This window comes from Monodelphis domestica, chromosome 1 (genome assembly GCF_027887165.1).
Source record: "Monodelphis domestica isolate mMonDom1 chromosome 1, mMonDom1.pri, whole genome shotgun sequence".
Taxonomy (NCBI): domain Eukaryota; kingdom Metazoa; phylum Chordata; class Mammalia; order Didelphimorphia; family Didelphidae; genus Monodelphis; species Monodelphis domestica.
In genome coordinates this window covers 159,910,438-159,923,465 of record NC_077227.1, presented here as the reverse complement: position 1 = coordinate 159,923,465, position 13,028 = coordinate 159,910,438, and the positions used below count along the sequence as shown (strand labels likewise).

The 13,028-nt window shown below is 41.3% G+C and overlaps 1 protein-coding gene across 1 annotated transcript in view; it reads left to right on the top strand.

Moving 5' to 3' along the window:
• ITGA11 (integrin subunit alpha 11) overlaps positions 1-13,028 on the top strand; it is a 229,054-nt gene that overhangs the window by 133,946 nt on the left and 82,080 nt on the right. Inside the window, exons 4-6 of the mRNA XM_007479623.3 lie at positions 4,280-4,371; positions 8,451-8,565; positions 12,314-12,441. Of these exons, the coding sequence (XP_007479685.1) occupies positions 4,280-4,371; positions 8,451-8,565; positions 12,314-12,441 (335 nt within the window). The remainder of the gene's footprint in view (positions 1-4,279; positions 4,372-8,450; positions 8,566-12,313; positions 12,442-13,028) is intronic.

The window sequence follows — 13,028 nt, the reverse complement described above, 5'->3', positions numbered from 1 at the left end:
TCTTTAACGAATAATGCTTGGAAATGATCAAATAAAATATATTTAAAAAAAAAAAAAAAAGAATAGGGTTGCCTGATCTAGCAGTGGTTTTGCAGGGTCAAAGGACGTGTGACATTTTGTTGTCCTTTGGGGATGGTTCCAGGTTGCTTTCCAGAATGGTTGTATCAGGTCACAGCTATTGTATTGTATTGGTCACAATACCAGCAATGTATTGGCATCCTAGTTTCTCAACATCTCCAACATTTATCGTTTCCATTGATCGTCATGTTAGTTACTCTTATGGATTTGAGGTGGTACCTCAGAGTTATTTTGATTTACATTTCTCTAATCAGTGGTAATTTGGAGCATTTTTATATGACTAAATATAGTTTTAATTTCTTTATCTAAGAATAGCCTTTTTCATATATTTTAACCATTTTTAAATGGGAATAAAGTCTTTATTAAAGAGACTTTCTATATAGAATTTTCCCCACTTTGTTGTTCGCCTTAATCTTGGTTGTATTTCTTTGGCTTGTGCAGAATTTTTTAAAAAATTAATGCAAAGTTATCTATTTTACATCTCATAACATTCTTTATGTCAGGTCTGGACCTAAATTTTTCCATTTTCTGTAAATCTGACAGGTAAACTGCTTTGTGCTCATCTAATTTGCTTGTGATATCACTCTTTATTTCTAAATCATGAATCCCTTTTTACTTTACCTTGATATATGTATGGAATGAGGTCTCACTATCTAGCTAATTTACACCCTATTGTTTTCCAGTTTCCCCAACAGTTTTTGTCAAATAAATTTATCTTCTTCAAAAAAAAAAAGAAAAAGAAAGAATAGGGTTGCCAGGAATTTTAATTAATTTCAAGAGCTTTATTTAACAATTTATTTACAAAATATAGAAAGAGTGAAGTAAGAAATTGGGGAGAGGATAGGGTAAGATATCTAGCCTAAGCACAAAATATTTTGCTCTGACCCCTGGCTCAACCCAAGCAGGGCTTAGCCAGAGAAGCTTTGGCCTTGAGCTGATGACTCGGTGATGCAGAGAGTCTCTCTCAAGAGGATAGGTCTCTCCTGAGACTAGTCTCTTCAGAAAATCCAGGAAAGGAGTCAGCTCTTTTCACTCACCACATGTCAGTCCAAAGGGAGATATTTAAGAATAGTCTCACCAGGAAAGGTCTCAGGTCCAGTTGGCAGATTCTTTACCAGCCTCCAACTCAAACTCAGAACTCTGAAGAATGAAAGCAATCAGAAGTCCCAATCACGAAGAACTCAAGAGTTCCCAGAAGTCTCCGAAGATCTCCCACAGGAAGTTGTAACTCCCTTTTAAAGGCACTTTCTTTTGTGTCCCCTGTGCCTTCCTCCATTTTTATGTCTACCAATTACAGTTAAAGCCCCCCAGGGAGCAGTCAGTTTGATTCTGATTCATCACCCACTACAGCACACATGGGTCACAGACCTCCCCCACTCAATGATTAAGTGGGATGTTTACACTTTTGGTGATTAAATATAAAAATGGGCAGGGGAGTTAATTTAATCTTCACAACCCCCCCCAAGTTAATAACCTCTGTAATACAGGAACAGATAGACAACCAGCTAATTCATTAAGCACTTACTATGTACCAGGTGCTGTGCAAAGTGCTGGGGATACAAATTCAAGTGAGAAAGTCCCTGCCCTTAGGAGCTTCTTCTAATGAGGGAAAACAAGGCATAAAGGGTCTCTAGGCAGCATAATAATGGGGATAACAGGAAAGAGGCTTAGAGACCTAGTTCTGATCAATATAAACACACCTATCAGACTTCAATATCCTGGGCAGAGACCAAATTCCTGTGGGGGAGTGGGAAAGGGAAGGGGAAGACCAGGATTGTGGCCAGAGTAGAGGCTACATGGTATGGAGATGCCTAGATAATGCATTGCACTATTATAAACTCCTACTATATTAGCATGAATGAATTTGTCAGCTCTTCTCTAGAGAGTGAGTAATGAACTACAGAACAAAGCAGCAGAGAGGGTAGGTTTTAATGGGGAGGCAGGAAGATGAAGAGTGCTGCTTTGGATGAGGTCACAAACAGCTCAGCATCAGCATTCGAGAGCATCACGAGTCTAGGCTGAATGAAAGGAGTCATGGATCTGCTCTAAAGGGGCACTCCATTGACTTCACAGCTATACTGAACATGGACCCTTACCCCAGACAAACCATCTCTAAGTCCCCCTTAGAGCTAAGACCCGCCCCCAACCCAATAGTCCTTCTAAAGACCAAAAAGCTAGTAAGCAAAATACTTGCCCTCTGCCAGGCTACTGTGGGGCTAAGCCCTCTCACTACATGTGCCTAGTCTATTTACAGAACCAAGCCCCTAAAATTAATAGTCCCTAGCCAGGGAGCTAAGTAGCAGTTTTGAAAGTCTGGGCCAAGGACCAGCCCTGGGCAAAATTGTAAAATTGGTAAAGCTCGTCTACAGTACCGCCTCCATCCCCATGGCCTTTCTGCCATCCACAGTGCATTTTCTATCCCCCCCAAATTTCCAATTGTTCCCCACCCTACACTCTCTTCCCCTTCTTCATATTCTCCCTCCCTGGTATCAATTATAAGCTTTTTGATATGGATGATTGCTTGACACTGTACTCACTCTCCTTGGGAACTGATTTCTGGTTCAAGAATGATAGTTAATATAATGTTTTATGGGATTCAGTGGAGGCAGTTGGCAGAAGGAGGAAGAGAAATTCATGGGCAATATAATGTAATGGGATATAATATAATGTAAAGTAATCTAATATAATATATAATATCAGTATTGGTTATTACTCTAATACCACAATGGACTGGTTATCCATAAGTAGAAAAGTAAAATACAAGCTTTGAGAGGGATTGGGAGGAGAAAGTAGTTGCTCTAAGTCACTCCTTCCAGGCTTAGAATATGTGAATAAAACAATTTGAGTCTTCCTCTTCTAGAAGACTCAGAAAACTCCAAAGAGTAGGGGAAAATGCAGGGAGGAAAATCAGTCACCAGAGCCAAAAGAAAGAGAACTGAATTTGTTCTCTGAGGGAAAAAAAAATATCATTTCTTCCATGATCTTAAGAGAAGAAAATAATTAACACTTTTCTATAAATTACATTGTGCTGAGTTTTGTACAAATCAAGTAACCCAAATTCATGTCCTACTCCCCCTCCAAATTACTTCTAGCCTACGACCATGATTCTGAACCATTCCCAGCACTTTAATGATCAGAGGTAGCGGAGCATATTGGTGGTGGTGATGATGGGGGGGGATTTGGGGGGGAGGAAAAAGGGGGTCATGGAATGATGGAGGATAGAGCTATGGCTTTATGGGTACACAGAACTTCTACTTCAAAGACTCCTTCTATTCATACAGTTCAGCACCTGTTGCACAATTTGATGTTTTAGAAAGTTTCCTGAAGATACATAAAGGATAAGTAATTTGTCTAAATCAACAAGGCAGTATTGGTTAGTGATGGCCTTTAAACCTAGGAGTTTTTTACTTTAAGGCTAATCCCAGAATCCTGTGTAGAGCTAACAGGAGGCTAGATATCATTCAAGCCTAGGTCTGGTCACTATATATAGTCAAACTAGGCAGCCATCTATGTAGTACAACTTGAGGACAACAAAATATATCTGGCCAAATTCTATCTCCCTACCTGGGCTATTACAAGACCTGAACTCTTTCATTTTCTTTCTTCTTTTTTTTCCATTTGTTATATCTTCTACAAAACAACAAATAATAGACAAATGTTTTACCTGATTATAAATCTAAAATCTATATAGATTGCTTACTGCCTCGGGGAGGGCAGAGAGGGAGGGAGGGAGAGAGGGAGGGAGGGTCAAAAGAAAGGAGAGAATTTGGAACTCAAAAAAATGAATGTTAAGAAAATTGTTTTTATATGTAATATGGGGTAAAAACCTAAATTGTGTGTGTGTGTGTGTGTGTGCGTGTGTGTGTGTGTGTGTGTGTGTGTGTCTGGTGATGATGATAATGATTTGAATGTAACATTGATGAAGTCATTGATGATCAAGAAAGAAGAAAAAAAGAGATTTATTCCATAGATGGTGGGGGAGAGAGGGGAGAGGCTCCTTAACCAACTGGGGAATTGGAGAACAGAAAGATGTCACCTGAGGCAGAAAAGAAGTGGATGGATACACCAGGGACAAACCTGGCCAACTTCTCAATTCTTTCTCTGTCCAAGAAAATCATGTTAATCTCACTGATACGAATGCAGAGTCCTAGGATAGCTTCTATTCTGATATTCTCCTTTTCCCCTTGATCTCCTTCATTAGGAAGAGTCACCCTGTCCAATGTATCTGAGAGGAAGGATAACATGCGCCTGGGCTTGAGTCTCACCACCAATCCCAAAGACAACAGTTTTGTGGTAAGAAACACCTCTGACCTTTCTTGTCCCTGTCACCTAGTTCCTTCTGCTATCACCACCTTCAGCATTTTTCCCATACCTGAAAACCAGGGACTCTGTACTGATTTAGAAGAAGTAAGTCACAGATAAGAGAGTAGCTCATCTAAAAGTGAACACCTCCAAGGGACAGATAGGAAGAGCAGTAGATTCTCCTTTCTCTTTTTTCTTCAAGTGTGAGAAAAAGAAGTCTGGCAGTCCCCATCTCTCCAAGAAAGTATGTGGGGGGAAATGTCTTAATACCTCATGTCCATTGGGATTTCCCGCTTAGCTGTCTAGGGGTTACTGTGAGCCCAGAAAAGCTAAGCTATGTGGCATTCATTGAGGAAAGTAGTTAGGGGACATGAATCTTAAATGTTTTGAGGATGAAGAGACATTGACACAACACAGTGCCTAGCACATAGTAGGCACTTAATAAATGTTAATTAACTGACAAAAAGAAAAGCTAAGTAGGAACCTGGGGCAAAGTAGGGATAGAGACAGAAAGGGAAATAGTTATACCTCTGTATATCTCATTCCCAGCCTTGCACATAGTAGTTGTTAGCATTTATATAATATTTTAAAGTTTCCAAAGTACTTTACTAATCTTATCTTGATCTGATTCTGGAAACAACGTGTAAGATAGATGCTATTATTATCCTCATTTCATCATTGAGGAAACTGAGGCTGAGAGAGGTTAAGGACTTGCCCAGAGTCCCAGAGCCAGTAAACAACCAAGGTAAAACTTGAACTTGGGTCTTCCTGACTCTAAGTCCAGTGTTCAATAAAAACATGCACAGTGACTAAATGATAAATTGAAATAATAACTATCCTGCTTATCCCTTGACACTGCTCTGGAAGGTTATTTTGGGCTGAAGATGGGATTCTGAGCTTCTCTCTGGGAGCTGTTTCCAGGGAGCCAACCGAGAGAGGAAAAGACTAGTTGCCCCACAAGCTTCCCAGTGAAAAGCTTCTAAACATCTTCTGGTCTTAGGCAGGTGATCTGTTAGCTCCTCTCGGGCTTTTGACACAATAGTGGAATACAGCAGACAGTTATCTGGGAGTTCCAGACACTTAGAACTACAGTAGACAGTAATCCAGGGCAGCAACCAAAGGAGGGAATTTGAGATGGAAAGAGGCAGCTCTCCCAGTTGGTACTAACAAATATCAAAGGCTCCTAGATTCCCAGGTAACTCACTTCTCCAAAACAAAGTGAATGGGATTCCTCTGGCCTTCCTTCTTTACCCATTCTTCTTGGGCTTCATGGTAGCTTTTGATACTTATTAAAAGAAGCATCTAGCACATAGGGGATGATTAATACATTTTTGTTCTCTCCCCACCCCCTTTTTTATCCTCTGCATTTGATGTATATTTCAATCTGATTTCAGTTGAATTCAAATATGGAGGGAAGGGATAGGTATGTAGCATTTGATTTCTCCTGCCCTGGGTATCCTAGTGATGGCCCCTGGCCCTAAAACCTCTAGAGTTAGCCCTAATAGCATGGCTGGCCTCCTTCCTGTTGGGCTACTCAAGGCCTTGGGTTGCTCATTTGAACTTCCAGCTGTGTTTCAGTCCATGTGTGACTTGAATGGGGCCTGAGTTTATAAAGAGCAGCAATTAAGGATCAAGGATCCTTTCCCAAAGGAGCTTCTTTGAATCTTTGAAAGGGGAAAAGTTGGGGCAGCTAGGTGGTTTAGTGGATTGAGAGCCAGGCCCAGAGACTGGAGGTCCTGGGTTCAAATCTGGCCTCAGCCACTTCCCAGCTGTCTGACTCTAGGCAAGTCACTTAACCCCCATTGCTAACCCTTACTGCTCTTCTGTCTTGGAACCCATACACAGCATTGATTCTAAGATGAAAGGTAAGGGTTTAGGGGGAAAAAAAGAAGAAAAGAAAAGGGTAAAGTTCCAGGAAGTCACTAAGATGACTCCCACAGAACTATGGTGGCTGAAGGAGAACACTGAAACATCTGGTCCATAGAGATGAAAGCTGCCAAAAAGGTGTTTGGATAAGACCAAGGAGACTTCTCCCCTTTTTTTAATGTTTTGATGACTGTTTTTCAATATAATTGATTTCCATTGTCATCTTATATTTTTTTATTTTATGCATTTAAAAACATTATTCCAAGAAGGGGCTCATGGATTTCCAAAAAGTTGCATGCACAATTAAAGGACAGGAAATAGGATCTTTGAGGAAAAACTAAAGGGATTAGACTTGTATATCCAGGATAAAAGAAGACTAAGTAAGGACATATTTACTACTTTCAGTGGTTACGGACCCATTTCAACTCCACAATTATGGATTAAACTATTAAACGTTGTTGTTGTTGTTGTTGTTGTTGTTGTTGTTGTTAAGTCACATCAGACTCTTCATGACCCCATAAACCATATTGTCCATTGCGATTTTTTGTGAAGGGTATGAGAATAGTTTGCTATTTCTTTCTCCATTAAGCACTTTTCTATGAGTAAATTAGGACAGGAAAGGAGTAACTAAACATAGTGAATATAGGGTTGACCTTGAAGTACAAAAGACCTGAGTTCAAGTCCTACATCTGTTGCATACTTGTTTACTTGCTATATTATTCAAGTCATTTACCAAATTCTCCCCTCCATGAGAATGTGAGCTTTTTGAAAGCAGAAATTCTTACTTTTCTATTCGTTTTCCTAGCACTTAACCCCATAGTTAGCATAATAATAATTTAACAAATGCTTCATTCATTCATTCATTCATTTAATGTCTCAATGCCCCAGTTTCAAGACTAAGTTTTGTGGGTGCAAAGGAAAGATTTAAGCAAAGAGTTAAAGGAAATTTTGAAGAGAAAGAGTTCATTTCCAGGAAGAAGAATCATGGAAAGCTTCACTAAGAAGGTAGAGCACTGCAATAAGCCTTAAAGGAAGGGCAGAATTTTGACAAGAATAGATAAAAAAAGAGGTAGGCCATTCCAGAAATGAAGAAAATGCACAGATGTCAAAGACTGAGACTAGCTATTCTACATCCTCCCCCAAATCTCAACCTTCAGGGAAGAAACAAGTTTACAGTGGAATTGTGCATCAGCTATGGGAGGGGGTTGGCGAAGGAGAGGAAAAGAACATGATTTTTGTAATCTTGGAAAAATACTCTAAATTAGTCAATTAGATAAAATTTTTTAAAAAGGGAAAAAAAGAAACAAGTTTAAGCTATGATTAGAGAGTTCAGGAACAGGAGTGGCTAGGTGGTAGTAGATAGAGTACCCAGCCTGGATTCAGGAAGACTATGTTCCTGAGTTCAAATCTTGCCTCAGAAATGTATGAGTTATTTGACCTTGGGCAAATCACTTAATCCTATTTGTCTCAGCTTCCTCGTCTATAAAATGAACTAGAGAAGGAAATGGCAAACCACTCTGGTATCTTAGCCAAGAAAACCCTAGATAGAGTCATGAAGAGTCAGATAGCACCAAAAAAAAAAAGCAACAAGAGAGTAGAAATTAGACACAAGGAAGACTCCTTAACCACTGGGGACATTAAAACTAGGAGAGATGAGCATCTGTCTTGGGCAGTAGAGGCAGGTGGCTGTGCCTGATAACCTCTGGAGGATGACTTTCCAACTCTGAAATTTAACAACCTTTCCTTACACTTCAGAAGTGTAACTAGTGTAGGGAGATTGGTGCTTTCTCCAGGGTGCCAGCATAGGATGGGGTATGGTTTCCTCCCCAAAGCAGCCTTCAAACCACTCGATCTGTTTCATATAGCATGGCTCTACATCCTTGCCTAGCTCAAGGTCACTACCCTACTAACCTTCCTTTTTCCCATCCAAAAAATTAAGGGTATCAAAAACTCCCAGAACTTCAATTCCCTTCCCCCAAGAGCTGCCTTTCTCCCCAAATCCTGCAGGTATGGAGCCTGGATGAGATGGAGGGTGGCATAACTGCTCCTCTGGCTAACCTACGCTTTGTGGTTCTACCTCTTTGGCACTATTTATTCATTCCCCTGACTGCCGCAACTCTTTTTGCCCCAGGTATAAGAATTCCTCATTACAGCCCTGTTTCAGTCCCATCTCTCTAACAATTACACTTCTGTTCTCTTTTCAGGCATGCAGCCCTCTCTGGTCTCATGAGTGTGGAAGTTCATACTATACCACAGGGATGTGCTCTCGGGTCAATTCCAACTTCAGATTCTCCAAGACAGTGGCCCCAGCTCTCCAAAGTAGGTTGCTCCATAGTTTCTTTCTTGGGTTGGACCTTAGGCCTTTCCCGGGAAGTTTGCAACTTTGATGAATTCAGCCATGACTGGCGGGTAGAGGTTTTCTCTTCCAATTGCTAACTTTCCAGGAGACCTTTGGCAAGTTGCCTAACATCTCCGTGTCTCGACAGTAGCAATCCTGGCCCCACAGCAAGCTTATGAGGCACAAATAAGATGGCAGGCACAAAAGGACTTTTAAAAAGTCCTGGAAGGATGTGACAATTGGTAAGGAAATCAGAGATCCAGTGATCTAATTGAAGAGGAAATCAACCTAAGAAAAGTTACCCCAAGACAAACACCTCCTGGTGTCTAGGAATCATCTCTCCAATGGCCTAGTGTTCCCTGGGGCACCAAACCTCACTCTCCACCTTTGGGGGGGTTATTTTTTTAAGGGAATCCTAAAATATTAGAGTAGGAAGACCTCCCACCACCCACTCTTCCCCTGGTACAGACATGCAGCTCAGATCACTCAGGAAGAAAAAATAAGGAAAGAATTTGGGCCTTGTCTCCCTCAAGTGCAGACAGTTTGGCTCAGTGCCTTCCCATTTCCTTGCTGTTCAATATCACTGCAGAAGCCTTGCCTGCTGCCATTTTTATGGAGGGTGAGAGGATTAGCACCTTGCCCTACCCACACATATATACACCCTCCCTCTCCCTTAATAACAGGGCTCAACAAGCAGATGGAATTATTATATTAAGGAGGGAAGGGGAGGGGGGGGCAGGGGAGGTTGGCCCGCCTCAGACAGAGGATCCAGAGCAGTGAGCCAGGAGGAGTAATTGTTACCCTGTAAGAAGCTTGGTGGTAAAAGAACAATACCTCTTGGCAGAAAAAGAGGTGATGGGTCTGCTCATGCAAGGTGATGAATCAATTTCCCTCTCCCTGTCCCCAAGCCCACAAAGGGGGAAAGACAGCAGGAGTGAAGGGATAGACCTCCCAAAAGAGAGAGTGCCTATCTCACTGGATTCAAGAAAAGAGAAGGATTCCAACTGAAAGATTCTCCTATGATCAGGCCATGAAGGCTGGGATACAGAGAAAAGAACACTCACTGGGTTGTTCAAATCCCCTCTGCTACACGTTATCTTTATGACTTTAGGCAAGTCACTTGGCTTCCCTAAGGCTCAGTTTCCTAGTCTGTAAAATAAGGGGGTTAGACTAGATGGTCATTGAGAGATAGATCCCTTCTAGTTCTAAATTGGTGATCCCAGGAAAGGACCTGAGGTCTGGAAACTCTTTTAAAAATACTTTGATAACCACATTTCAATATAATTGGTTTCCTTTGAAATCCTATATGTTTTATTTTATGTATTTAATAACATTTTTCTGAGAAGAGGCTCATAGGTTTTACCAAACTGCCAAAGGCGGTCTGATGTCACAAACAAAAGATTCAGAACCCTGGTCTAAGCAGAAAGGGACAGGATTCCCAGGCCCCCTAAATACCAGGGGGCCCCTAATGCAAAGGCCTGAATCCACAGGGGGGGTGGGGAGAAGGGGGAGGAGGAGACAAATCCATCACGCTTGGTCAACCACAGACATGATCAAATCCTGCTTGCAGCCAGCCAGTGTAATATGAATGGCCAAGTCACTTCTCCCCACACAGAAATAGCCTTGAGGAGTTGTCTTACTCTACTTATTCCAAACTACCCTGGTAAACTGTTTTTTCCCCTAAAATGAAGGGATCAAGAACTCTAACCAATGGGACCCAAGACTGTCCCACAAATCTTACTATAATGAGAGCTGAAGTGGGCATATTTCAAAGTCTCGACAGCACAGACATTATTGACATATTTGCAAGCCAAAAGCCTCATAAGGCATTGCTTTACGATAAATTGCATAATGGTATCCATTTTTCCCTGTTCCTAACAATATGGAAAAAATAAACAGTGGACTAGCCACAAATGTTTGCCCAAGGCCCCATAAATGCATTAAAGGGTCCCTGCCAAACCCTGCTGTCCAATCCTCTCAATGGAACAGCCTTCCGTTGATATGACCATGATTGGTGGAGAGGAAAAGGTAGAGGAGGGTGATGGAGAAGGCTCAGATCAAAACAAATTTTTAATCCTTACCATCTGCCTTAGTTTCAGTTCTGAGACAGAAGAGTGGCAAGGGCTAGGCAATTGGGGTTAAGTGAATGCCCAGGGTCACAACTAGAAAGTGGCTACGGCCTTATTTGAACCCAACTTCTCCTGACTTTAGCCTGGCTCTCTCTCTATCCACTGTGCTACCTACCTGTCCCTCGGATCATAGAATATTAAAGCTGGAAAGGACCATCTCATTACACAGAGGAGGGAATTGAGGCCCGGAAAAAGTTCAGGAAGTCACAACAGAGCCAAGTCAAGCGAATGGATGCTTCCTATGTGCTAGGACTGTGCTAATTACAAGGAGTTCGCAAGCTAATGGGAGAGACAAGATACAAAGAACTATTTAAGAAGAAATATCCAGGATAAATAATTTGGAGGCTATATTGGACATAAGCTCAGCTAAGACTCCTGCTTCCCAGTCCAGGGCACCGTTATTAAGCCAAGGGCCAAATGCAACCCACTAACTAAAGCCCTCCCTAACCCTCAAAGTCAGCCTCATAAATTCTCATTTTAGCTCTGCCTATAATTAGTTGTGACCTCTTCACTTCTCTGTAAAATGGGAAAGGATGGCCCAGTTGAGGAAGCCCCTTTTCTTTTTTTTTAAAATTAATTTATTTTTAAAGTTAATTTATTTAGTCCATTTAGAACATTACTCCTTGGCTACAATAATCACTTTATTACCCTCTCTCTCCTCCACCCACCCTTCCCGCAGCCAACACACAATTCCACTGGGTTTTACATGTGTCCTTGATCAGAACCTATTTCCATGTTGATGTTTGCACTAGGATGTTCATTTAGAGTCTACTTCCCCAATCATGTCCCTTCAACCCATGTATTCAAGCAGTTGTTTTTCTTCAGTGTTTCTACTCCCACAGTTCTTCCTCTGAATGTGGATAGTGGTTTTTCTTGTAGATTGCTCCAAGTTGAGGAAGCACCTTTTCATGGTAACCTCAGTTCTGAAGCTCACTTATCTCTGAAGCCCAAGTTTCTTCATCTGTGAGATGAAGGGTTTTCTAGTTAAATGATCATACATAGGGTTATAGATCTGGAAGGCACTTCAGAAGAGACGATCTCCAAGTTCCCTTCCAAGTTGCATATTCTATGATTCTATGACCCTGGGAACCTTGGGGTCCTTTGTCCTTCACTCTCAATTTAAGTCAAAACTGATTGGAAATCTGTTTGTGTTGCTGGGCTCTGCAACTAAAGACAGATGTGGGAGCCAGAGACGGGAGGGATGCAAAGAAGAGAAAATTCCTAGAATTTAAAAGAACTGGAATTGTTTGGCCAGGAGGAAAGGAAACTTCAATGATCTTTAACTCTCCAAAAGAATATCCTCTACTGAGAACAGATCAATAGAGAGGGGTCTAGACTATACCAAGTGGGTTATACCAAGAAGACTTTAGGTCAGAAGTAAAGAAAACATTTTATAAAAATGAATGTGACTTGCGACTAGAAGGGATAGCCAAAGAAGACTAAGGAATCTCCTTCCCTAGGGGCATTTGAAGAGGTTTAATATCCTGATCTGATTATGATTTCTTCCAGCCAGGAGGAAAAGTCCCCTCCAGTCCAAATAGTCTGTGACTTGTTATAGCAGTAAATACGGTAAATTATGAGTGTGTGTCTCTTTCCTTAGGGTGTCAAACATACATGGATATCATTATTGTCCTGGATGGCTCCAACAGCATCTACCCCTGGGTGGAGGTCCAACACTTTCTTATAAACATCTTGAAGAAGTTTTACATTGGTCCTGGTCAGATCCAGGTAAGTGTCTAAGGGTTGTATCACATTGCTGAGGGAAAGGCACTAGGCTTGAAGCCATTAAACTGGAATTCAGGTCTGAGCTCTAGTACCAACTAGAATCATGACCTTGAGCAATTCACAATTTGTGAAGAGGCAGTTTTCCTCATCTGTGAAATGGGCATAATTGTACCTTCTACTCCACTTGATTCAGAGGATTGGTGTGGGGTGATTGTTCTCTAGACTAAAAAGCCCTAGAAAAAAATCCAGATTTCCAGTTCAGAAATGTCTCTTGTCCTTTCCCAGCAAGGCTCAGTACTAATAATTGGAGTTTCCCAAGGTTCCCAATCACTGAGAGGAATCACTAAAAAGGAAATGGGTCACTGAAGACGTTAGCTAGTCCTCATTCCTTAGGATATTTGAAAAATCAGAGATATCAGCCCGTGAGCTCCACAACCCCTCCAGTTCAGAGTTCTATCTCTGATGAAGAGGACAGAGGACAGATTGAGGAAGACTGGAAGCATCCTAGTTATCCTTACCTACTGCATGGCTCTATGAGCCAGGAATCTATGCAAACTTTTTTTTTTCAATTAACAAGTGTATATGTTAGA